General features: G+C 42.5%; 1 protein-coding gene and 1 pseudogene across 1 annotated transcript; one reads left to right on the top strand and one right to left on the bottom strand.

Annotated features, from left to right (window-relative positions):
- Positions 1-246: 246 nt before the first annotated feature.
- LOC103118660 (ubiquitin carboxyl-terminal hydrolase isozyme L3-like) lies at positions 247-998 on the top strand (annotated as a pseudogene).
- An 8,198-nt stretch (positions 999-9,196) lies between these two features.
- On the bottom strand, positions 9,197-26,116 carry ZBTB43 (zinc finger and BTB domain containing 43). Its single transcript, XM_007528837.3, has 2 exons — positions 25,968-26,116; positions 9,197-14,062 (listed from the first exon to the last, which is right to left on the bottom strand). The coding sequence occupies exon 2, from the start codon at positions 14,037-14,039 to the stop codon at positions 12,636-12,638; it is 1,404 nt and encodes a 467-aa protein (XP_007528899.1). The 5' UTR covers positions 14,040-14,062; positions 25,968-26,116; the 3' UTR covers positions 9,197-12,635.
- Between the last annotated feature and the right edge of the window lie 1,458 nt (positions 26,117-27,574).

Below are 27,574 nucleotides of genomic sequence, written 5' to 3'. Positions count from 1 at the left end.
TACCACAGCATTCTATTATTACTTAAAGCTCAGAACAGAACACAGTTTAAATAGCATCCAAAGCAATTTCTGGTACTTAATCAATTGCTAGCCATTTTAGTATTAGATGAAGCAACAAGTAACAAGTAACCATCTGTTTTAGATTGTGCCAAAACTGCACTGAAAGGATGCCCTCCTCTAGAACAAGTGCCTCAAAAGAAATGAACAACAACAGAGCTGGAGAGGGGCCGGGCTGCAGCCGTGGAGGGTTAGTGCTGGCTGCCACTGGAGGCCAATCCCGATGTCACTAACCAGTTTCTCAAACAATTAGGTTTACATCCTAACAGTTTGCTGATGTATATGGAATGGATCCTGAACTCCTCAGCATGGTATCAAGACCAGTGTGTGCATTGTTACTTCTCTTCCCTACTACAGAAAAGTATGAAGTATTCAGAACAGGAGGGAAAAATAAAATCTCAGGGACAGGAGGTTACATCATCAGTATACTTCATGAAATTAACAATCAGCAATGCCTGTGGGACAATTGGATTGATCTATGCTATTGCCTAACAATAAAGACAAGATGAACTTTGAGTCAGGCTCAACCTTGAAAAAATTCCTTGAAGAATCTGTGTCAATGAGCCCTGAAGAACGAGCCAGATACTTGGAGAACTATGATGCTATTCGGGTAACTCATAAGACCAGTGCCCATGAAGGTCAGACTGAGGCACCAAGTATAGATGAAAAAGTAGATCTTAATTTTATTGCACTAGTTCATGTAGATGGGCATCTGTATGAATTAGATGGGTGCAAACCATTTCCAATTAACCATGGAGAAACTAGTGATGACACTTTATTAGAGGATGCCATAGAAGTTTGCAAGGAGTTTATGGAACGTGACCCTGATGAACTAAGATTTAATGTGATTGCTCTTTTCACAGCAGCTTGTCAATAATGGGAACACCAAATACTGTACTATTGGCAACATAACAATTAAATTTCTGCTGCCATACACGAATGCAAATTTTTTTGATATTTTCATTAATGTGACTGATTAAACTTCATGTGAGTTAAAAAAATTAACAACAACAACAACAACATTCACCTTTCTTCTCATTAGGACTGTTATACTTAATAAGGAGTGTGACAAGTCAGTTTGTTCTGCTTCCCAAGTACCTTGTCTGCTGACATTTTTGTTTGAGTCAGACACTCACTTTTCTCTACTAGAAATCATTTTGATCTCTGCTTACTGAAATAAAAACTGTGGCCAACATTACCATTAGACAAAAAGTCTTTCATTTGGGTTAGGAAGGAGAACCTGTACTTACCTTAGAATTCTCACTTACTGGGCAATTTCAGAAACACCTAGATGACCTCAGCTGGAAGAGGACACTTTACAAGACTGTTGGATAGTCACACTTATTAAGAAAGGTCTTTGTGAAATAAAAGAATCTGTCTATAACAGTGGATAAATATTTAACAGTGAAAAAAAGATTTAACAGTGGATCTGCATTTATTGTTTTTCCAATTAGCAGTATTTATTGACTGTGGATCAGGATGAATGAACTCAGGACCACTCAGAGACAATTAAAACACAGTTTCTACTTTTGAGGTTCTTACTGTCTAGTAGGGGGCATGGTGTGTGAATGGATGGTACATGTAAAATTACAATGCAGTGACAAATGTTGTAGCTAAGCTCAAACTGAAATGTAAGCAGTAAGAGTGGTATGAATAATTTTCAAGGGGACTCATGGGAAGTGTCATAGAAATTACTTTTGCAAAGCCTGGAAAATAACTTTTTCCTGGAGGACAAAGATTAGAGAAGGGTGATCGGAAAAGAGAAGGATGAACAGTCAATATTCAAGGTAGAGCAAATCATTCACACAAGAACAGAGAGAAGCTGGGAGAGCAACCAGGGTTCCAGAGTATATCTGGAAATAACAGACAAGTTGGCTAAACAGATAGGGTGTGGGATGCTAACCTAAGAAGTTCAGATCCCATTCAGTGTTTCATGGGAAGTGACAGCACTAGCTCTGCTTAGTCCACCAGACTAGGAGACTATGTAGGGTTGCTATGGGGGAGTGTCTTCTAGACAGGAATGGTACTACTAGTCTTGAAATGATATGAGGCACTTACTTTGAAGCGATGGTGTGAGGGTTAATTCAGAGAAAGTGGTTGGAATAGGGAGCAAAGGCCCTGGATAAACATAAGCTGCCATTAAGGTGTAAGCAGTTTGTAAGCTAGACCATGTGAAATTAAAACTGCTCTGGTTGCAAGAGTGTGGTGTGTGTACAGGGTCATATTTATGTATGTGTGGGGGGGAGCAGGGGGCGTGGTAGGGAGGGGGGTTGTCACTGTGACTTTATTGTCCCAAGCTTTTTCAAATGGAAAGACACAGACAGGGATAAAAATGCCACAGCAAAGATTCCCTCCGGGTGAGGGCCAGGATCAAACCTGGGTTGTGCCCATAACATAGCAACCGTACTATCCAAGTGAACTATCTTGCTGGCCCTCTTGCCTTTTTTCTTTCTTTCTTTTTTTTAATTTATTGTACCTTTTGTTGCCATTGTTGTTTTAACGTTGTAGTTCTTGTTGTTACTGATGTGGTCGTCATTGTTGGATAGGACAGAGAGAAATGGAGAGAGGAGGGGAAGACAGAGAGGGGGAGACAAAGATAGACACCTGCAGACCTGCTTCACCACTTGTGAAGCGACTCCCCTGCAGGTGGGGAGCCGGGGGCTCTAACCAGCATCCTTATGCCCGTCCTTGCTCTTTGCGCCATGTGCGCTTAACCGTCTGCGCCACCGCCCGACTCCCCCTTGCCTTTTTTCTACTTCATTTATTTATTGATTAGAAACAGAAAAATTGAGAGGGAAGGGGGGAATTCAGAGGGAGAAAGAGAAACACCTGCAACACTGCTTTATCACTTGTGAAACTTCCCTTCTGTGGGTGGGGACTGGGGCTTGAACCCAGGTTCTTTTATTTTAAATTTTTAAAAATCTTTTTATTTACTTTAAATATTTACATAATCCTTTTTGTTGCTCTTGTTTTATCGTTGTAGTTATTGATGTTGTTGAATAGGACAGAGAGAAATGGAGAGGGGAGGGGAATTAAAAAAAATTTTCTTTTTAAAATTTATTTATTGGATAGAGATAGCGAGAAATCAAGAGAGAACGGGGAGATAGGGGAGTCGGGCGGTAGCGCAGCGGGTTAAACGCAGCGGGTTAAACGCGGGTGGTGCAAAGCGTGAGGACCAGAGTAAGGATCCCTCCAGGTTCCAGCCCCCGGCTCCCCACCTACAGGGGAGTCGCTTCACAGGCGGTGAAGCAGGTCTACAGGTATCTTTCTCTCCCCCTTTCTGTCTTCCCCTCATCTCTCCATTTCTCTCTGTCCTATCCAACAACGACATCAATAACAACAACTACAACAGTAAAACAAGGGTAACAAGAGGAAATAAATAAAAATAAAAAAAATTAAAATGTTATTAAAAAAAGAAAAGAAAGGGAGATAGAGAGGCATCTGCAGCACTGCTTCACCACTCACAAAGCTCTCCCCCTAAAGGTGGGGACCAGGGGCTCGAACCCGGATTCTTGCACATTGTAATACATGCGCTCAACCAGGTGCACCACCACCCGGCCCCCTGAACCCAGGTTCTTATGCATTGTAATGTGCACTCAACTAGGTCCACTAAGGCTTTTTAAAAAAAATTGTATTTATAAAATGGAAATATTGACATGACTATAGGATAAGAGGGGTACATTTACACACAATTCCCATCACTAGAACCTTGATAGCTTTCCTATTTTTAAAAATTTTAAATTCTTTTTAATATTTATTTATTCTCCTTTGTTGCCCTTGTTGTTTTGTTGTAGTTATTATTGGTGTCGTTGTTATTCGATAGGGCAGAGAGAAATGGAGAGAGGCGGGGAAGGCAGAGAGGGGGAGAGAAAGACACCTGCAGACCTGCTTCACCGCCTGTGGAGCGAGTCACTCCCCTGCAGGTGGGGAGCCGGGGCTGGAAACCGGGTCCTGAAGCCGCTCCTTGCGGTTTGCGCCATGTGCGCTTAACCTGCTGCGCTACCACCCAACTTTCCTATTCTTTATCCCACTGGAGTATGGACCCAGGATCATTATGGGGTGCAGAATGTGTAAAGTCCAGCTCCTGTAATTGCTTTCCCGCTTAACATGGGTATTGGCAGATCGATCCATACTCCCAGACTGTCTCTAAGGCTTTTACAAATATTTTATTTATTAATGAGAAACATAGGAGGAGAGAGAAAGAACCAGACATCACCCTGGTACATGTGCTGCCAGGCATTGAACTCAGGACCTCATGCTTGAGAGTCCCATGCTTTATCCACTGTGCCACCTCCTGGACCACACTAAGGCTGTCCCCCCCGTTATTGCTGGGCTCCGTGCCTGCACCATGAATCCACCGCTCCTGGAGGCCATTTTTTCCCCCCTTTTGTTGCCCTTGTTGTAGCTTCGTTGTGGTTATTATTATTGCCCTTGTTGATGCAATTCGTTGTTGGATAGGACAGAGAGAAATGGAGAGAGGAGGGGAAGACAGAGAGGAGGAGAGAAAGATAGACACCTGCAGACCTGCTTCACCGCCTGTGAAGCGACTCCCCTGCAGGTGGGGAGCCGGGGGCTCGAACCGGGATCCTTAAGCCGGTTCCTGCGCTTTGCGCCACATGCGCTTAACCCACTGCGCCACCGCCCGACCCCCACTAAGGCTGTTTTTAAGAGTACATCTATACATACTACCATGTGCAAGGACCGGGGCTCAAGACCCGAGTTCCTTTTTTTTTTTTTTATTCCCTTTTGTTGCCCTTGCTGTTTTATTGTTGTTGTCGTTGTTGGATAGGACAGAGAGAAATGGAGAGAGGGAGGGGAAGACAGAGAGGAGGAGAGAAAGATAGACACCTGCAGACCTGCTTCACCGCCTGTGAAGCGACTCCCCTGCAGGTGGGGAGCCGGGGTTCGAACCGGGATCCTTATGCCGAAGACCCCGGTTCCTATCTGCAGAGAGGGTAGCTTCATAAGCAGTGAAACCAGGATGCAGGTGTCTTTATCTTATTAGTTTTTTTTTTAACATTTGAGAAAGAAGACCAACACATCATTCTAGCACATAAGATGCTGAGGATAAAACTTGGGACTTTTACTTTTACATCATTGCATCAGAGCACTGGTTTATGGTGCTACTGGGGATTGAACCTGGGACCTCAGAGCCTCAGGTATGATAGTCTTTTGCATAGCCATCATGCTGTCTCCCTAGCTTTCTTTCTCTATCTTCCTTTCTCCTCGTACTTTCTCTATGATCTGTCAGGTAAAATGGGGAAAACAAAACAAACTAAAAAGGAAAAATAAAATGATAGCTGGGAGCAGTGGACATGCCCCAGAGATATAACCCTGTTTGCAACAAAATAAAGTAAAAAAAAAAATTTTTAGAGTCTTGATGGAATTTTTTTTTTTAGTTTTTATTTATTGGATAGACAGAGAAATTGAGGAGGGGGGAGATAGAGACACCTGCAGCACTGCTTCCCTGCCTGTGAAGCTTTTCCCCTTGCAGGTGGGGGATTGAGGATTTGAACCCAGGTCCTTGTGCATGGTAACATGTATACTCAACTGGCTGTGCCACTACCTGGCTCCAGGTGGAATTTTGTTTGAAAAAATCACTAACACTCCATTCCTGGGGTTAACTTCTACATGTATTTTCAGAACCCAGGGGTTCAAGGCTTAGCTGCTGACTGGAATGGAGTCTGTTTTCTCCATGGGGTGTCCAGTGAGTCACCCACCACCTGAAGGTATCAGTAGGATATCTGGCGTAGATGAGAAGCCTTGTCTAGTACTCTGTGGGCAGAAAGAAACAATGTAAATCTCATTTTCAGAGACATACCCCCCTAAAGAGTTAAAGGGCTTTTCCTGAGGAGGGAAAAATCTTTTCAACAGAACAGGAAACTGTCATCCTTTCCTGTTTTGAGGTTGCTTGGAAGAAAAATTTACCTCATGGGACTGTTATGAAGCTAAAGGAACTAATGCAAGTAAAGTCCTTAACACAAGTTAGAGATGCAGTGAACCTTCATTTAGACCTGTTATTTTCAGTCCATAATACCAATTCTTCTCACACTTAAAGCAGATATGGTGTTCTGTGGTTGAGTGGGTGTTTGGAACCCAGTATATAGATTGCAGTTAAAAAAATTCTCTCCAGGCTGGGGAGACAGCATGATAGCTATGCAAAAGATTTTCACACCTGAAGTTCTGAGGTCCTAGGTGTAACCCCTAGCACCATCATAAACCAGAGTGGAGCAAGCTCTGGTATCTCTCTCATTAAAAAAAAAAAATCCCCCCCAAGAAAAATTTCCTTATATTTTCCTACAGTTAATAAATGCTACTTCATGTGTTTTGATATGCTTTCTAAGTGAGGTAAGAATCTTTTATGCTATGATTCAAAGTCACTTCTATCATCTTAAAACTAACGATTTCTACTAAGCCAGTTCCTATAGGAATTATAGTCACATTTACTGATTTGGCATTTGTTCATAATGAGGTCATGTAATTTGTTTTCTTCAGGGAATACTAACAAGTGAGATTTTTATCAAAACATTACTGCCCCCAATAATAAAGAGCAGTTCTAGAGGCAGCCCTAGCTTCCATTAATAAAGGCTACTTATTTTATTAGACCAGTATACTATTGGAAGTGATTTGAACCTTATTAAGTTACAAATACACTTAACAGCTTTAGTGATGATTTATTTTAGAGTATAAGAAAAAAAATAGAACTTATCATTAGCATCTAAGTAAAAAGCTACTATTTTTAATAACGTATTTCCTTACAATACTTTTGAACTACCTTGCTTTTATAGAACCCATCTACTCTCTCAAGGACAGCTGAAGTCTTCCTGAAATTGCGGCCAGTTATTTGTAAGACCCAGTGACTTACCAGTTTGGAAGACACTGTAAGTGGCACAACAGTCTAAAATCAAATTGATTTTGATTCAAACTAGTGAAGTCAGTTCAGAAAAAAACAAAAACAAACAAACAAAAAAACCCCGACTTCTCTCTACACCCTCACTATCCCCTTCTGGTTTCTCACTAATGGGAGAAAAAAAAAAGTATCATCTGTGTGCATCTTCTGTCACTGAAGTCTAAATGCAGGACACTGACCAAATTTCCTTAAAGAGACTACAAGATCCAGCTGGAAGTGCACAGAGTTCTTCTCTTTTCCCTTCTCCTCAAAGAACATATTTAAAAACCACTTACAAATAAGAAATCACTGTTTTCAAATTCAAACTTACCTTATTTCCTGTTGCTGACCTGCTAAGTGGTCCATTGGCTGTGGACAAATTTTAGAGCTATTTATGCTCCAAGATACCCAGGCATGGAGACTCAAAAACACTTCAGTGGCTTAGTGGGAAGCATTCCCTGAACTATGAGGAAATCTAAATAAACTACACAGGTGTTATATGCTCCATCTGGGTAACACCCTTCACATCCCACCCCCCTTCTGTTCCCAAACACAAATGAGCCACTGCTATTTTTTTTTAAGGACTTTAAAAAAATTATTTTTAAAAATATTTTTCATTCCCTTGTGGTGCCCTTGTTGTAGTTATTATTGCTGTTATTGATGTCGTCATCATTGGATAGGATAGAGAGAAATGAAGAGAGGTGGAGAAGACAGAGATAGACACCTGCAGATCTGCTTCACCGCTTGTGAAGCGTCTCCCCTGCAGGTGGGGAGCCAGGGGCTTGAACAAGGATCCTTGCGCTTTGAGTAAAATTATTTTTTTAAACATCTTTTTATCTGTTATTGGATAGACAGAAATTGAGAGGGGAGAAGATCGAGGAAAAGAGACAAGAGTGACACCTTCAAACTTACTTCACTACTTATGAAGCTTTCCTCCTGCAGGGGGGAAGGGGGGAGCAGGGGCTTGAACCTGGGTCCTTGCACACTATAATGTTTGTATTTAACCAGGTGCACCATCACCTGACCCCCACTTTTTTCCCCCCTTCTCCTGAGAACAGTGTTTCTCATCTTCACACTCCAGAGGTCTCTGTCCCTGTGGGGTCCTTATGGGAAAATCTTGTTTCCTAGGCTGGCTGGACTGTAGGTAATCAGGGGCCTCAGCAGGGTACCCAGGAAGGGTGAGAGTTGGAGGGGGGGGGGTTTACAACTGCTGCAGGGTCTGAACTGATTGCCACTGGTCAGTGTGGACAGCCCCTACTGGAGAGAAACAAAGGCTTAAAGATGGTTCTTCTGAACTGCTTTGCTATACAGACTAGTGAAATTAGCTGAGGCATCTGTAGTTGGCTTCAAAATCAGCAACAAGGAGGGGGGAAAACCCTCTCAATAAACAGTGGTAACAGAAGGTTTGTGTGGGAAGATGGTTAAGTTTGGTCTAAAACAAGCAGTGTCTCCGGTAATGAGCTGTTGTTAGGAAATATGTGGAGCCCTCAGTGCCTGCAGCACTTTTAAAGAGCACTGTTACCGCTTTTCCCCAGGGCTTGTGTTTTTTGATTGTGGGGGGGAGTGGGAGAGGGCAACATGAGGGGAGGCAGAGTCTTAACTAAAGAGCACAGGAGCATTACCAAGCAGTGGGAAAAAACCAAAACAAAGCAGAAAACAAAAGCAACATACCTCCAGTGTTATAGCCATGAAGTGGGACATCAGAATACCTGCTCTGCTCTAGCTACAGTACTATTTCTGGTGACTGACTTAGCTTTTTTGAATCACAGCAGTACCAAAGGCATCAGACAGGGTCCTTGCCAAGAAAATGAAAAGCTTCATAAAGGCACTATTCACAAAGGGTGTGAGAGACTCTCAAGGGCTGTTAAACTCTCAGGCAGTGAGGACCATTCTCAGCTAGAAAGGGTGAGAGGAAAGTGTGGCTACCAAACTCAAGTTGACTAACAAGAGCTGGGTGGCCCTTGGCAGGAAAGCCCCATCATGTTCAACCCACAGCTGGCAAGAAGGACCTTGGGGGACTGAATTTTCCCTAACTCTCTCCTCTCATTCACCAAGATGTTCTCAGTGTGTAGGTATATCCTGACCAGAAGCTCAGCAGCTACACAGAACAGTCTCCTGAGAGAAACATAAGGTGGGGAGGGATGTGGAGAAGCAAACAGAATATCCAACACACCTAAGTATTTGCTGGGGCTGATAAGGATTTGAAAATAAGATAATCATCATAAATGCCTGACACAGCAAATCAGACTGTTTAGCATTTACTTAGCAAAAAGGCCACAATATAAATTTTATTTTTAGGTGGCAAAAGTCAGAATGAAAACAAAGACATGTGGTCATACCTCCAGAATGAAAATCAAAAATTTTACAAAGTTGACAGGTAACATTTATTAAAACATGTCATACAAAAGGGCGTGGTCTCTTCTATAAGAAGAAAATATTAAACAGTAACATTCATTAAGTAAAACCATGCTGTACACTGAAGACAGCAATATATAGACAAAACTATTCAACTTTTGCAACACAGGCATAACATTTCACAAAGTATCAATAAGATATGCACCTAATGATAACCTGCTTATCATCAAATGGTTTTGTTGTCTTAAGAGTCACCTGACTTGCATAAATACAGTAATTTTCTGGAAGAAACATTGGGAACCTCATAAAAGGAAAGAAGGCAGCAGCAATTGACAAAATTTTGACAAAGGCTTTTCAAGCAAAACTTTAAAAAAAAGTGGGGGGATTTTCACATTTTCAAAATGTGTTCCAGCATCTTCCCATAGGGCACTATCAGTAGAGATTTGAACTAAGAAACATGTACCTTTAAATATTTAAGTAGCAAAGAAACAAAACAAAATAAAACAGAAACCCCCAAAATCCAAAACCAACGCTGGTTTCACTGAATAAAATTACTCACCCATGAAAGCAACCTAAATCATAAAATTAGGCTGCTTGGTTTCCAGAATTCCTCAATTATCAGAGACCTTGTAAAAGCAAACACCTGGATTTGGTGTAATGGAATCCTCTCCTAAGGGGTTGCAACAAATTCCTTTCTCCAGGAAAAGCATAGCTATCCTGCTTTTTGCTCTGCTTCTACTTCACTTCCGAAGCAGCTTAGGGATGTGTGTGCCTCCACAGGAAGGAGTTAGTGGAATAAAGCAGATCCCAAATAGTTAGAAGTCAAATTAGAATCAGTTCAGTGCAGCAAATGTCCATGAGAATGGAGAAAGGGGACCTTTTGGGCAGACTCTCTTAAAGCAGTGGCAAAAACAAAACAAAAAAAAAAAAAAAAGAAAGAAAGAAAAAGGAAACTGGAATAAGGTGAGACTGGGGCCAAGAGTAATCCTCAACACTTGAGTGCAAGTTTTCAGTGTCTGCCCTTTCTTAGATGGCAGTGTCTACTTTACCAAGTGGATTACTATGTGTAGATCTGAAATTAAAGGCATGGTATAAATACTAATATTAAATACCACTTTTGGTGCCTTGAAGCCTTTTCCCACTGAAATTAAATAAAAATCACAGTTACAATTCAAAGCAAGGGGCATATATCTTGGTTGGAGGCCACTGACACAATCCCTGAAAGACTAATTGGAAAACACTTTTGGCAGAACAAAATGGCTTCACTGCCTTAGTACTGAAATTACTGTAGGAACAATAGAACAATTTTCCCTCAGATATAATGGCTAAGATCATACCTAACATGTAATTGAAACATGTAAAGTAGTAATTGAGTTTGATTGTACAATCACTTCTATGGTCTGTCAGGTACACAGAGAAAGGACTGTTAACGGGCGAGGTTTTAACACTAAGAGGATATTAAATGTGGCAAACAACCAAGAGGTAATATCTAGCTTCTAGATTAAAAAATTAATATATATTTATATTTATAATAAAGTTTTAAATACAAAGTGCTTTTCATATATCTAGAATGATACAGTGTTAATGAGTAGATCCCTGTTTTGTAATCTTGATTACAAGAATTAACTGGTAAATAAGTACTTGCTTTCCCCTTTCTAGACAATGCTTGACCAAAGCCTTGTTTGGAAGGAACTTGAGGATCAGAGGCCTTGCCAGCAATGCCTATCACATTCAAGCAAAGCCAAACTTTTAAAACAAAATTTCACCCCAAATCCAAAAGCTATTTTTAAGGGAAAAAAGTTACTACTTAGAAGTAACAGACCAGAAAGCTTAATAGGAAAAAAATGACATAGTAATAGCACCCTATCCTACCCTGGTGATAATTTCAGGTATATTATACAGCTTAAAAGTATTCTGCATACATGTTTTCTTTTTCACCATAAATACCTGACCGACACACAGAAAAGGCCTTAGAATAGTTGCTTTTCATGTGTGTGTGTTGGTAGGTATAGATATGTGAACTTGTGAATTTATGCAGCTTTACGAAAAATCTGGGAGCACAAATCTGGCAGTCTACTTTCTAAAATTAAAACTCCCCTTCCTCCCCCTTTAGATCCTATTTGAGTACTCCTAACCTCCTAAAGAGCTAGCAGTGTTAGCTCAGTGTACCCTCTAAAAATATCTCCCTTATACCAGTGTTAATAGACTCCTGTTTTCTCTTACAGGGGAAGTTTTTTTTTCTTTTTTCAAGTATAATGTGCTACTAAAATTCTGCTACCAGTGAGTCTCAGTCCGACAGAGCGTCACTGCAGCACTCTACTAACTCCTTAAATTCACAGGTAAGTCTCATTTTTGGCTCCTTCCCACTAGCTGTGGTTACTGACTGACCTCTTTGAGAAGTACCATGATCTAAGACAAAGCAAAAAGGCTGGGGGAGTCAATGATACCATGGACAGTTGTAGCAGGTTAGTTATCTGTCAGCTACAGATCAGATCCCACTATGTGGATGCTACAATAAAGCCAGATTTGGGGTAGTAAGCTAGTTACAAATACCTGTCTCTGGCACCCTAGAGAATTATAATTAGACAAAATTATTTATATTGTACTAAATCAAAACTCTGCCTTATCAAGAATCTGAAGCACATTATGACAGTAGCATCCTATGGAAATTGAATTTGTACCGTATTTATCCCACACTTAGAATTTCACCCTTAGTAGTGCCGAAATAGCTCAGCTGGGAGAGCATTAGACTGAAGAATTTCACCCTTAGTCTCTCCATAGTTTTAGCTCAACTACCTTTAGAAAGAGTAAAACCAAACAAGAGAGTTCTGTTATTCAATTTAGCATCCTAGGGAATCACATTATTTGTAGCTTTTATATAGTAACATTTCAATCAGTGAAGCAGCTACCAAAGTAAATCCACCTCACTTAAGTATCTATAAGAAGAGTAAAGTAAAACTTCAACATGACCATGTAATAATGAGTGATAAAAACTGTGCCACCTTAAATGGACTGGAGTTCAGTTTCAAGTGCAGGTGTCTCTATCACCAAGTCTATCTGCCTAAGCCACAAGGGCCATCCATACAGGTTTACCTTGCCAGCTTGACGGTGGGTTAACTTACTCCCCATTACCCATCCTGGCCTGGCCTGGAACATAAAAAATTGAGGAATTTAGATTTTTTTTTTTTAATTGGCCTACTTAGAGCTGGTCTTTCAGAACTATTTTTTTTAAGCTTCTCTTATAATAGCAAGTAGCACGAATCATCTGTGCCCAGATTTGCATAATTACCATAGTTTATTTTTGTGCCTGCCACTCAAGGGCCAGATCCTATTTTTAGTTAGCCTCAGTCGTATTCTGTTCCGCCTTTGCAGCTTCGTAGGACTTGGTACAAGAAGTCACATGCCTGTGGAAACTGTCTCTCCACATAAACCTCTTTGCACAGATATTACACTCATACGGCTTTATTCCTGTGTGAATTTTCATGTGACCCACGAGATGATGCTTCATTTTGAATTTCTTGCCACAGACACCACAGCCATAAGGCCGAAGACCAAGGTGCATGCTCATATGTCGATCTCTCTGACTCTTATGGGTAAAACTCTTCCCACACTGACAAGGATACAGCTTGTCAGTAGCCGAAAATCCTAAGTGTGAAGCTTCTTCTTTAATCCCTGTTACCATTTCAATATTCTCAGTGTAGCCAGCTGCTAGGGCAGCCTCCTGTCTGTGTCCAATAAAATTCCCATCTGACCTTTCTCCAGAAAACTCTTCCATGGAAGAGCCATAGAAATCCACCTGCTCATCATAATTGCTTTCATCAGCCTGTTCGTCAAACTCGGCTTCCACTTTTTTTTCCCCTATGTGAAAGTCTTCTTCCACTCCTGAAGGCTGGATTGAGTGCTCTGTCTGCATAGTATTGATGGACTCTGTGACCTGGTGCTCATCATAGGGTGCGTGCACGTCCATGCCCTCGCATGCTTGTTCAAAGCGCTCGGGCTTCACATGGATCCAGCGTTTGTGAGCCATTATGCTAGGCTTGCTATACATGGGCCGGGTGTAGTGAAACTCAGCACTATCACTGGCCCCCTCCTCCCCATCCTGGCTTGCCATTTCAGTACTCAGTCGGTCATGTTCTGTGGAGGAGTTGCTGGGAAGGTATTCGTGCTCTGTGAGCTGAGACGATAATTCATCTTTGGTGCTCTCCTCTTCATTCTCTCCATCTCTTAGTTCTTGGGCTTTGGGAAAATCAGTATGGCTCCCAGAGCCCAGCTCAAAGCTCTCCACCAGGCCATTATAACTACTGCTGCTTGGAGACTGGTGGTCACTGCCATGATTTAGCTTCTGACAAAGGACGGTGGGGTTTCCCTCTAAAACTTCAGTGCATTTGTCTACCACATGCCACATCTGGAGGAAGCTTGCTGCTGTTAAGTAACTAACAATTTCTGGAGCAGGCATTACCAGACGTCCTGTATAACTAGATAGGAGAATGTTCTCAAACACTCTTGGGTTCATCACATCAGGCAAAACAATTCTCCTGCTGTTTTTCAGGAGTACCTGGTCACAAAAGTAGGGTGAACTGGCAGCAAGAACAGCTTTGTGTGCCCGGAAAATGTGGCCTTGGACAACAATGGAGACATCACATAACTGTCCCTGCTGGCGCTGCTGGTTCAGTTTCTGCAAAATAGTGCTGGAAAAATCTGGAAATTCTACTCGAAAAGAGTTTGCTCCAGGCTCCATTTCATCACAAATCTTATTCAGTGCTAAAAGAAAAAGAAAAATTAGTACTGATTGTAGCTCCAAGAGAAACTTATTGATCACTAAGAAAACCAGTACAAATTCTACTGAAGTTACATCAAGTTGCCTTGCCTGTAGGATCCAGTGGGTGGAACATTCATTTCTTAGGGCAAGTTTCAGAGGTATGAGTATGCCAAAAGTAGGAGCCACCTACCACTTCATGGTAGTATTAGCTCTTGATTTGACCTGTTTCTTATTTTTTTTCATTTTTTTTGATATTTATTTTGTTGCCCTTGTTTTTTTGTTGTAGTTATTATTATTGTTGTTGATGTTGTAGTTGGATAGGACAGAGAGAAATGGAGGAAGGGAAGACAGAGAGAAGGAGAGAAAGATAGACATCTGCAGACCTGCTTCACCGCCTGTGAAGCAACTCCCCTGCAGGTGGGGATCCAGGGGGCCGAACGGGGATCCTTACACCAGTCCTTGTGCTTTGCACCATGTGCACTTAACCTGCTGCACTACCGCCCAAATCCCGATTTGGCCTGTTTCTATGAGTAAAGAGAATCCACAGAGATTAGATCTGCAAACTGTACAAATCCTGTAAGTTAGGCAAAGTGAATATTTCTAGTCAAAACAAACATGATGAGGTGGATGGTGAGTCATCTGGCAGAGTGCACAGGTTACTACATGCATGCAAGGATTGCGTTCAAGCCCCACCAGCCCCCCACCTGCAGGGATGAAGCTTCATGAGTGAAGCAATATTGCAGATGTCTCTCTCCCTATCTTTCACATCTATTAAAAAAATAGAAAGGAAACGGTTCAACAAATGACACTCAACGCTTAAAACAACTGGGAGAAAGTCTATGATTGTCAGGTAAAGAGACGACTACAAAAGTTGGATAAGGGCAAGAGACTGGTTCACTTAGTACTTGCTCTTTTGGTTAATATCACACCACCCAGTCAGGGAATCCTTGGATTCCCACAAAGATGATGGGCCTAGATCCGTCTCTCCACCACCTGGTTACTTCCATCAGGAATATTATCATAAGCCCTCTGGTGGGCCTTCCCAGGACCTTGCCCTCACCACAAAGTGATGGTAAGGACTGCCTCACTCTCTGAAGGGAGGCTGGGGTATCCTGCCCTGCCACTCGAAGAAGACTGGTCTTGAAATGAGTGCAGCTGCAATGTTCCCAGCTGTGACCATGAGCTGTAAGCTCGGACCAATAGGTACTCAAAAGTTACACAGGCTCTGGTGCTAAATATAAATATATCTATGGGCCCTGGGCCAGGTGAACAGCAGTAAATAGTTAATTTTATCCACAGAATTTTTTTCAGAAATGGGAGCTACTCTCTGCCCTGATCCAACTCTCTAGCTCTTTTCTCTACTGACACCATTTCCTCAGACAATATTTTTATCCAACTTCATGCTAGTTATCAAGCAAAACTACCATAGTCGTGGGCCCCTAGAAACATGCCTAAAAATGAACTTCCTAGCTTCCTTTCACCCTAAGATCCCTAATCTCATCTGTTCTGTTCCTACTTTTTGGTTCCTAGTCATTACCAATTTTGTCTCACTTTATGTCTTGCCACCTTCCAGACAGCAAGTTGCAGATGCTATCAAGATTCCATCCTGACTTCTCTGGGCAGACGACTTCCATGATGTGTCCTAGAACCTCACCTCTCTAGAGCTCTACACCACTAGAGAAAGACAGAAACAGGCTGGGGATATGGATTGACCTGGCAATGCCCATATGTCCAGTGTAGAAGCAATCATAGAATTCAAAACTCTTACCTTTTGTACCCCCCCCCCCCAATAATTTTGATCCAGACTCCCAGTGGGGAAAAAGGAATATCAAGTGAGATAAGTCAAAAAGAGAAGGTTAAATACTTATCTTGAAATAATTGATCTCACTCATAGGCAGTACTTAAGAAAAAGCACAAAGTAAAACTTGGACTGGATTTAGTGTATTGCACCAAAACCAAAGATTCTGAGTAAGTGGGAAGGGAATGGGTTGGGAGGCGGGCATTCTGGGGTCTAGGTGGTGGCACACCAAGTTGAGTGCACACTGTTACCAAGTATAAGGACAGAGGCTCAAGTTCTTGGTCCCACCTGCAGGAGAAAAAGCTTTGCAAGTGGTGAAGCACAGCTACAGATGTCTTTTTCTCTTTCCCTCTCTATCTCCCCTTTCCCTCTCAATATTTCTGTCAAATGAATAAATAAAAAAATAAAAATTTTAAAAACCGAACAAAAATCTTACAAATGGCCAAGGGAAAAAAAAAGCACATTCTACACCTAAGATCAGAGTCAAGAAAGGCTACAAACTTCAAGTCAATAGTACAGAATAGGAGATGGACAATGCAAGGTAGGCGACAGGTTTAAAATACTAAGGGGAAGGAAGTTGGGTGGTAGCGCAGTGGGTTAAGCACAAGTGGTGCAAAGCGCAAGGACCAACGTAAGGATCCCCACCTGGAGGGGAGTCACCTCACAAGCGGTGAAGCAGGTCTGTAGGTGTCTTATCTTTCTCTCTTCTCTCTATCTTCTCTTCCCCTCTCCATTTCTCTCTGTCCTATCCAACAACAACGACATCACAACAACAATAACTACAATAAGGGGCCAGGTGGTGGTGCACCTGGTTGAACACATATATTACAATGTGCAAGGATCCAGGTTCAAGCCCCCGGTCCCCACCTGCATAGGGAAAGCTTCGTGAGTGGTGAAGCAGTGCTGCAGGTGTCTCTTTGTCTCTCTCCCTATCACCCTCTTCCCTCTTGATTTCTGGCTGTCTCTATCCAATAAATAAAGATTTAAAAAAAATAACTGCAATAATAAAAAACAACAAGGGCAGCAAAAGGGAATAAATAAATAAATATTAAAAAAATACTAAGGGGAAGAACTTCTGTCAAGTTAGAATTCTATGCCAATCAGTATCTTCACAAATAAATAGAGATTAGTTTTTTGATACAAAAGCTCCTAGACTACTACCAAAAAGGACAAACATAAAATAACAGTTATGTAGACACAAAAATAAATATCAAAGCAACAAAATATCAAAGTGAAAATGTAAAAATCATCCAGTGGAAAGAAAGTACAATGTTAATTGGATGGGCACTATAATTCACGATGGCTCCTTTGTTTTTCTTTACAAGTAAATTTTTATTTGTGGTTAGTAGTAGTTTACAAGGAGGCTTGGCCATGGCACACCTTGCTGAGTGCACATATTACCATGCTCAACGACCTAGGCTTAAGTCCCTAGGTCCCACCTGCAGGGGCAGAGCTTCACAAGTGGTAGAGTAGTGCTGCAGGTGTCTCTCTCTCTCTCCCTTCCTCTCTGTCAAATTAAAAATAAAGAAATGAATATTTTTTGAACTTTTAAAAAATATTTATTCATTTATCTATTTTCCCTTTTGTTGCCCTTGTTTTACTGTTGTAGTTATTATTGTTGTTCTTACAACATATGAGGAGACAGCAACAAAGACAAGGCAAGTAGAACTACAAAGATGGTGGAGTGGCCTGCCTTTTTCTCTCTCATAAATAAAATGGAAAAAAATCTACATGTATTCTAAATACAAGTCACTTATCAGTTACAGTTTTTTCATATGTTTTCTCCTATGCTGTAGTTTGTCTTATTTCTTTTTTTTTTTTTAATTCCCTTTTGTTGTCCTTGTTGTTTTATTGTTGTAGTCATTATTGATGTCGTCGTTGCTGGACAGGACAGAGAGAAATGGAGAGAGGAGGGGAAGACAGAGAGGGAGAGAGAAAGAAAGACAGACATCTGCAGACCTGCTTCACCTCTTGTGAAGCGACTCCCCTGCAGGTGGGAAGCCGCGGGCTGGAACCGGGATCCTTATGCTGGTCTTCGCGCTCTGTGCCATGTGCGCTTTACCTGGCACGCTACCGCCCGACTCCCAGAAATGAGTATTTTTTAAAAAGTGGCTTACAAAATTGTAAGATTACAGGGCACAGGTTCCATACCAGCACCACCAAAGTTCTGTGGCCCCCCTCCTTCACAAAGGCTACTTTGTAAACTTTCATCTGCCAAATGTAGTTTAGTTTTCCAAAACCAAAGCAGTGACAGAAACGACTGTAATAAGAAACATACATATATCTGTTTTAATCTTTAATAAATGAAGGGAAGATAACTGGGATCTAGAGACAAATTATAGGGCTTCGGCAAGTGTAGCCCAGATTTGTAGTAGTGAAATAACAGTGAATATAGAAAACTGGTAATATTGAAAGGATTGACTGATTCAGTAGTCCCAAAGATGCAAGAGTACTGCAAATCAGAAATAACACAATGGGGAGTCAGGTGGTAGCGCAGTGGGTTAAGCGCACGTGGCACAAAGCCCAAGGACAGGTGTAAGGATCCTGGTTTGAGCCCCCAGCTCCCCACCTGCAGGGGCATCGCTTCACAGGTGGTGAAACAGGTCGGCAGGTCTTTTTCTCCCCGTTTTCTCCTCCTCTCTCCATTTCTCTCTGTCCTGTCCAGCAATGACGACATCAATAAAACAAGGGCAACAAAAGGGAATTAAAAAAAAAAGAAATAATACAATGAAGAAAATTAAGACAAACTACAGCATAGGAGAAAACATATGCAAAAACTAACTGATAAGTGACTTGTATTTAGAATATATGTATATTTTTTTCCCCCATTTTACTTATGAGAGAGAAAAAGGTAGGCCTGAGTACCACTCCACCATCTTTGTAGTTCTACTTGCCTTGTCTGTGTTGCTGTCTCCTCATATGCTACCTTATACACAACAGGCTGGGAGGTTGTGCAGTGGCTGGAGTGTTGGAATCTCAAGCACAAGGCCATAAATCCAACCCCCAGCACTTGCAATGTGACAGTGATGCTCTCTCTCTCTTTTCTCACATTAAGAAAATCAATCTTTTTTTTTTTGTCACCAGGATTATAGCTGAGGCTCAGTGTCTGCACAAATCCACCGCTTTCAGGGGCCATTCTTCCTTTCACTTTGATAAGACACAGAAAAACTGAGAGGGGAGGAGGAGATAGAGAGGGAGAAAGAAGATACCTGTAGCACTGCTTCACCACTTGTGAAACTTCCCCTCTGTAGGTGGGGACCAGGAGTTTGTGAACCTTTGTCCTTGCACATGGTGGTATGTGCACTCTACCCAGTGTACCTCTAATGAAATAAATCTTTTTTTAATTTTTTTATTTTATTTTATATTTATTTATTCCCTTTTGTTGCCCTTGTTGTTTTATTGTTGTAGTTATTGATGTCGTCGTTGTTGGATAGGACAGAGAGAAATGGAGAGAGGAGGGGAAGACAGAGAGGGGGAGAGAAAGATAGACACCTGCAGACCTGCTTCACCGCCTGTGAAGCGACTCCCCTGCAGGTGGGGAGCCAGGGCTAGAACCGGGATCCTTATGCCGGTCCTTGTGCTTTGTGCCACCTGTACTTAACCCGCTGAGCTACAGCCCAACTCCCATGAAATAAATCTTAAAAAAAACAAAAACTTTATACATGAACTTCCGTAACAGCTAATAGCTATAAAGTGGGAACAACCCAAATGTCCTCAAATGATTAGATAAACAGAGAATATAGTATATACCCTTGCAACAAAATAATATGTATATTGGGTTATAACATTGTTATTGGCAGTAAAAAAATAAAAAGAATGAAATAGATGTGACAATATTAATAAACCTTAAAAATATTATGCCAAATGAAAGAAATCAGATACAAAAGTCCCCATCTAGTTATAATTCCATTTATACAATATGTCCAGAATATGGGGATTCATAGACAACAAATAGATCACTGTCTTCTAGGAGCCACTGGAGAGAAAATGGGAAATGACAGCTATTTGGGTTTCTTCAGGCAGAACAAAAATTCTAAAATTAGATCATGGTGATAGGCATACAACTCCACTGCAGCAGTTTAGGTGGCACAGTGACTTGATCCTTGGCATTGCATTGTCAGAGTGATCCTCAGTCTCTCCCCCCCCCCCTCCAAACCTACTCTGACCTTGGACAGGTCTTTTAACATTCAGTTTGTTTGTTAGAATTCAAACAGAAGTATAATTCCAAGTGTAGTAACTTTCAAAGTTGAAAAAAAAAATCACATTTCTGAAGTTAAATGCTCTAATCGTATTGTGTCAAGGCTGGGCTTAACGGCTGAGAACAACAACACAAAAGACAAAACATTACACCCTTCTGGTCTATACTTATTAAGTCTAACTACACTATTATTTTTGCTGGAAGAGAAACTATTTTAGTCAATAGTTCTTAAGAACTGTATTACTAACACAGGTACAACTTTCCTAATGCAAACTTGTATTACTGAAATAAAGCACTTTATGCCATGGCTATCAAAAAGCAGTACTGAATGACTGATAAAGAAGAGGCCATTTCTCAGTTTCACCTCAAATTAAAATTACATTAACTTCTGAGAGGAAAAATGTTGAAAATGTAAAGTGATGCTGGTATAATTCACTGTGTATTACTGTCAATCAGTATTTCTATATTTTCTCCTTACTGGGGCATTTTTTTTTTTTTTTTTGCCAAACTACTTAGTAAAACATCTTTGGGTTAAAAAAACAAACAAACAAAAAAAAAACGAGCTGGGGCCAGGTGGTGGCACACCTGGTTAAGTGCATACATTATAGTGTGCAAGGACCCAGGTTCAAGCCCCTGGTCCCCACCTATAGGACGAAAGTTTCACAAATGGTGAAGCAGGGCTGCAGGTGTCTCTGTGTCTCGCTCCCTCCCTATCTCCTCTCATTTTCTCTCTGTCTCTATCCAATAATAAATAAGTAAAAATATTAAAAGAAAAAAGAACCACTTAATAAAAATTAAGCTAACAAGTTCTTGACATTTGATTCCTGCCTATTTAATTCAAAGTCATACTTCATGATTAACTCTGAGATTCTAAATAGAAGGAAGTACTATCAGTCACGTATTTACAATAAAGCCAAGGAAATGTTTTTCAGCTGATGGAACTATTCCACCACGTCTGGTGGACTCTTTTTCTGACTCTTAAGAGAGTAAGACATGGGGGGGGGGGGGGGCAGCACCACAGCACTCTTTCACCTTATGAAGCTTACCTTTTGCATGGTGCTCCCATGTGGTGGCTTGGGGCTCAAATGTAGGTCCTCTTTCATGGTAAAGTTATACTCTACCAGGTGAGCCCAGGCCCCAAGGAAATATTTTTAACTGCATCCTCATATTCATTAAGGGTAAAAGCTCAAAACAAGAAAACACTCGTTCATGAAAATTATTAACTACATAACAGCAAAACAAATGGAGTGTTTTTTTTCCAAATATACTTTTCAAAAATATTTTATTTTATTTATTATTGGATAGTCAAGAGAGAAACTGAAAAGAGAGGGAGAGGTACAGAAAGAAAGAGAGACACCCACTGCCCTGTTTCACCACTCATGAAACTTTCACCCTGCAGGTTGAGGACCAGGGGCTTGAACCTGTGCCATTGTGCCCTGTGTAATGTGACTAAATGTGGCACAACCTGGTGCCAGGGAGTGTTTTTTTTCTCAGTGCTAAAAATGAGGCAATAAATAATTTGTTTCTACTCTAATTGCAAATATAAATAATATGAAAACAAAAAGTAGACAAAGCAAGCTCTGGATGTGGCTTAGCAAGGAGAGTACATGGATGGACTTCTGGCACTTCAGACAGAAGATCAAGTGGTATTCTGGTCTTGGCATCTTCTCTATCTCTCTCCTTTAAAATAAATATGTTGGGCTGGGGAGGTAGCATAATGGTTATGTAAAAAGACTTTCATGCTTGAAAGTCCCAGGTTCAATACCCAGTACCACCATAAACTTGAGTTGAGCAGTGTTCTGGTCTTTCTGTGTCTTTACCTTTCTCATTAAAATAAATGTTTTTAAATTTCACAAAAGTGATACAGAGCATACTCAATTGATTTTAAGAGGTAATTCTTTTTTATATATATAAATCTTTCCTTTTTAAAAAACATTTTTTTGTATTTTATTTATTCATCTTTTGTTGCCCTTGTTTTTCATTGTTGTTGTAGTTAGTGTTGTTGTTACTGATGTCATCATTAGATAGGACAGAGAGAAATGGAGAGAGGAGGGGAAGAGGGGGGGAGAGAAAGATAGACACCTGCAGACTTGCTTCACCACCTGTGAAGCGACTCCCCTGCAAGTGGGGAGCTGGGGGCTGAACCCTGATCCTTAAGTCAGTCCTTGCACTTGGCGCCACATACACTTAACCCGCTGTGCTACCGCCCGACGCCCCCCCTTTTTTTACATTTTAAAATTTCTTAAGTCAGAATGTAATGGCCAAGTGAATGTTATTATAGTTGTCACTGCTTGAGACAATGATAGGACACTGAGTTCATCACTGTTTCTGATGCACAGAATGTGGATACAACAGAAAAGCACAAGCATTAAGTTTAACCATCTTACTTCACATTTTAAAAAATATTTATCTATTTATTCCCTTTTTGTTGCTCTTGTTTTTATTGTTGTAGTTATTGTTGTTATTAATGTCATCGTTGTTGGATAGGACACAGAGAAATGGAGAGAGGAGGGGAAGACAGAGAGGGGGAAAGAAAGACACACCTGCAGACCTGCTTCACCGCCTGTGAAGTGACTCCCCTGCAGGTGGGGAGCCGGGGGCTCGAACCAGGATGCTTACACTGGTCCTTGTGCTTCATGCTACCTACACTTAACCTGCTGTGCTACCACCCGACTCCCTTATATCACATTTTTATCTGCATTAGAGTGTTTAAAATGTCTAAAAATGTGTTCACTAAAACACTTAGTGGCTAGAGGAGAGACCCAGTGGATAGACTATAAGATAAGACTGTCTGAGGCCCTAGATTCAAGTCTTACTACCAACCATGCCTAAGCAATTCTCTGGCAGTTATCTTTTATGAAATTCTAAAAGAAGACTTAAAGCCTAAGTAGTATGGAAGAGTATGTTATATGTCATAACTGGTGTTTTCTTCTCCTTTGGTGGTATAGAAAACAATAAATGGTATCTAAGATACATATATACTACAACAGTAATTCAGCTGCTACACTTTATAAGGAAGCTTGAGAAATTACCTTAAAGGCAAAACATTAGCTTAAAAAACATAAAAGGTTCCCTCTATCAAAAAACACAATAAGAAATAATGCACACTTTTGTGTTTGATAATAAGACAATTTCCCCGAAACTCTAGTTTTCTTTCTTTTAATCAACTTTATTTATTTATTGGGTAGAGACAGCCAGAAATCAAGAGGGAATGGGGTGCTAGAGAGGAAGACAGACAAAGAGACACCTGCAGCCCTGCCTCCCCACTTGCAAAGCTTTCCCCCTGCAGGTGGGGACCAGGGGCTCAAACCCTGGTTCCTGAGCACTGCAACATGTGTGCTCAGCCAGAGGTGCCACCACCTGCACCCCAGGAGTTCTCCTGATATGAAAACTAAAATCTTTCTTTAAATTTCTACTTATGCAGCAGGTTCTTCCACTAAATCAATCCAAGGAAAATGGAGGCAGGAGAGCCGAGGAGGGAACCTACTACAAGTAGAAAACGTTTGGGGAAGATTTTAACAGAATTCTTTTAGCCAAATCTATTTTGTAAAAACTTAGCTGTAGGGAGAGAATAGGTATCAACAAAATGTTCGCAAGAGCTACAGAATGAATATTTAGTTATGTGCTATGGTGGGGAGGGTAGGGTATCAGTCTTGTAGATGTGGTGCAGGGGATCCCACTTGGGACCTCATGCACACAAGTATGATGCTACCCACTGTACCACCTGGTAGCCAGAATAAATTCAAACCTCACTTTCAGAGACTTAAGTTTATTAGGGGGGCTGTGAAAAAAATTAACATAAAATGATTCATTCTAATTAACTATGGCAATAAGTATGCTCATAATGTTGGGAAACCACTATCCATTTCCGGAACCGTCTCATCATCCCAAAGGAAAACTCTGTTACATAGAAATTCCTAGCTGGGGCTGGGGAGGTGGTGCATAGGTGGAACTTAGGCCAGCTGAGCTCCTGAATCTGATCCCTGGCACACACATTCGAGAGTGAGTGGTGCTCCAATCTGTCACTGGTTAATAAGTAAATCTTTAAAAACAAACAAACAACTCCTTGTTTACTCTTTCCTCCAGTTCCTGGTAAACCACACACACACCCTACTGTTCTATGAATTTGCCCAATCGAGATACCTTAGGTAAGTGAAATCACATAGCATTTGTCGTTTTATAACTAGCTTATTTCTCTCACTCTCTTTTTCTATTTATTATTTTGGATAAAGACAAAGAAAAATTGAGAAGGTAATGGGAATAGCGGGAAAGAAGAAGAGAAACACCTGCAGACCTGCTTTACCACCGGTAAAGCTTTCTCCCTGCAGGTGGGGACCAGGGGCTTGAACCCAGGTCCTTGTAGACAGTAACCGGGGCTTTACCAGGTGCGCCACTACCAAGCCCCGCTCCCTCTCTCTCTTTCCCCCTTTTGTTGCCCTTGTTGTTTTATTGTTGTAGTTATTATTGTTGTTGTTATTGATGTTGTCATTTTTGGATAGGACAGAGAGAAATGGAGATAGGAGGAGAAGACAGAGAGGGGGAGAGAAAGACAGACACCTGCAGACCCGCTTCACCGCCTGTGAAGCGACTCCCCTGCAGGTGGGGAGCCCGGAGCTCGAACTGGGATCCTTACGCCGGTCCTTGGGCTTTGCGCCAAGTGTGCTTAACCCGCCGCGCTACATCTCGAACACCCCCCCCTCTTTTAAAAATTTAAAGTACCTCCTCTATTTTTTAAAGATATATATACTTAAATTATTTTATTATATTTATTAGATAGAACAGCCAGAAATTGAGAGGGAACGAACGGGAAAGTAGAGAAGAGACACCTGCAGCCCTGCTTCAGCACACGTGAAGCTTTCCCCCTGCAGGTGGGGACCAGGGGCTTGAACCTGGGTCCTCGCGCACTGTAATGTGTGCACGAAACTAGGTGCGCCACCGCCTAGCCTCTGGCTTATTTCTCCAACGAACACTTTCGCAAAGAAAAAACAACTCCAAATTGCTAGGTTTCTCGTGATTTAACTGACTGGATACGGCGAAACCACCTTTCACAAGTTGCCAGTTTCAAGAGTCCTCGGAGCAGAGGATGTCACGCCAGCCCTTCCGGGTCTCGCTCGGCGGCAGCAGCAGCAGCAGCAGCAAGAAGCCCACCGGGCCATTCCGGGGGTAAACGGAGGAGCAGAGGGGAAACAGAGGACCGTGCGGGCACGGGCAGAAGGCCAGACTTCAAGCTGCTGCCCCGACCGAGCGCCTGTCTGTCCGTCCGCCCGCCACCCGCGGAGCTCCTGCACCCTGACACCTGTCTCGTCACCGAGAATGTCACTAGTGCACGAAGCCTCACGGGGCCATGAGTCACCTGCCATGGCTCAGAGGTCTGGGCAGGCCTGCCCCACCCGCCCAGGAGAGGCAGAAACGAGGGGGTGGGGGGAGAAAGACTGACAGACAGACAGACACAGAAAGTTGACGAGGAGCGAAGCAAAACAGCGGGGGCGGAGAGAGGACTGGAGGTGAGAAGCAAGAGATGGATGCAGCCTTTCGCCCAGCCCGGACTCGAACCCGAGGCCGTCCAGCTGCGCCCACCCGGGGCCTCCAAGAGGCCGGCGACGGTCGGGGCCGGGATCTCTAAGCGCCCTGGCCCTCCGAGGTCCACCGCGGCAGGGTGACCTTGGGCCCGACGCCGCCTCGGGGCCCTGGGTGTCAAGGTCCGCGCGGCCGGCTGGCCGGAGGGCGCGGGACTCGGACCCGGGGCGCCCGGGCTTCCGCCGCCGCGCGCGGCTCAGGCATCCCGGTCGGCGAACCGGGCCTGGCGGAGCTGACGGCGCGCGCGCCGGAACCTGTGGGAAAAAAAAACAACCTAAACCTCTCCGGCTTCCCCCCAGAACCCTCGCTACCCGCTGTCCCGACTCCGCTTTACCTGCCAAGGGCTCCGCGCTCACATAGCACGACCAATAGACACTTTCGGCCGCCCGCTCCCGGCCTTTTCAAGCCGTAACCGCCGCAACCGCCCCAGCCTGCACCTTACGCCTCCGGAAACGCTTGTAGGCCCCGCCCCCCGAAACTACCAGTACTTCCGGGGATGCGTGGGCGAGAGAGCGGTATGCGCATGCGGATCACATTCAGCTCCGTGTGTCTCGGACGCGCCGAGGCGTGGGCGCCTGCGCAGTACAACTTGGAGTAGGTCCACTGCCTTTAGAAACTCAAGAGGTCACTGCTGAGAATTGGGGAGCTGATACTGAGTTCTAAAGAAACAGAAGACGAAAAAAACCTTTGACCCATCTCAGCTTGCCCTTTCATCGCCTGATCCAGAGTTTGACATGTAATGGATACTTGGTAAACGTGCAGTGAAGAACTTGTGTCATCTGTGCCTGATGTGCTGGTCTCCTGAACCGCAAATGTGAGGGAACAGGTGCTCTTCTGTGCGCCAATTCATCTGACCCCAACAACCCTTTCTTTCTTTCTTTCTTTCTTTTTTTTAAATTTTTTATTATCTTTATTGGATAGAGACAGCCAGAAATCAAGAGGAAGGGTGTGATAGGGAGAGAGACAGAGAGACACCTGCAGCCCTGCTTCACCACTCGTGAAGCTTTCCCCCTGCAGGTGGGGACCGGGGGCTTGAACTCAGGTCCTTGCGCATTGTAATACGTGCTCTCAACCAGGTGCGCCACCACCCGGCCCCCCAACGACTCTTTCTAACTCCTCAATTCCTCAGCCGTCATACACACACATGAATGTATAAGAGATCTTCAGTGATGGGACTCAACCTATTGCTTTTCTACCTGTCTAGAGACTAAGGCTCCTCTGCACAAGCGCTCATTTATACTAATTCGAAAACCAGGCATCTACACAGATTTGCTCAAAGTCTTCTAGATTTAGATTGGACTCTCTTCCAGGACTAGGCACATCTATTTCTTCCATTTTATCATAAACTGCACAGTTTCCCAGATGTGCTGAACTTGATTTGGGGGCTCTAGGCCACCAGCAGTGTTAAGAGGAGACTGAAACTTTTTTATGAAAATCCTCTAAGAATAGTGTAGGTAGGGGCCAGGCGGTGGTGCACCTGGTTGAGCACACATATTACAGTGTGCAAGGACCAGGGCTCAAGCCCCTGATCCCTACCTGCAGGGGGAAAACTTCACAAGCGGTGAAGCCGGGTTTCAGGTGTCTCTCTCCCTATCTCCCCCTTCCCTCTCGATTTCTGGCTGTCTCTATCCAATAAATAAAGATAACTGGAAAAAAAAAGGATAAAAAGAATAGTGTAGGAAACCACACACACACACATATATTTTCAATTATTTATTTATTATAATGAGAGAGATAGATACAGAGGGAAAGAGCCCAGAGCACCACATAGCTGTTTTATGGTTATGCTGGGTTGCTTGAATCTGGGACCCTCAGGCATGAGTCTTTTGCATTATCACTGTGCTGTCTTTTCTGCCCCACAAAAATATTGAATAATGTAATTAGTAATATGTACAGGACCGATTCACAGATTCAGCTTTTAAAATATTTTATTTATTCAAA

Source organism: Erinaceus europaeus, chromosome 10 (genome assembly GCF_950295315.1).
Source record: "Erinaceus europaeus chromosome 10, mEriEur2.1, whole genome shotgun sequence".
In the NCBI taxonomy this organism is placed as follows: domain Eukaryota; kingdom Metazoa; phylum Chordata; class Mammalia; order Eulipotyphla; family Erinaceidae; genus Erinaceus; species Erinaceus europaeus.
This window is presented reverse-complemented; position numbering and strand designations above follow the sequence as displayed.

What these genes read in the sequence shown, in the direction of transcription:
- ZBTB43 (XM_007528837.3), bottom strand. Translation starts at nt 14,039, where the DNA reads ATGGAGCCTGGAGCAAACTCTTTTCGAGTAGAATTTCCAGATTTTTCC.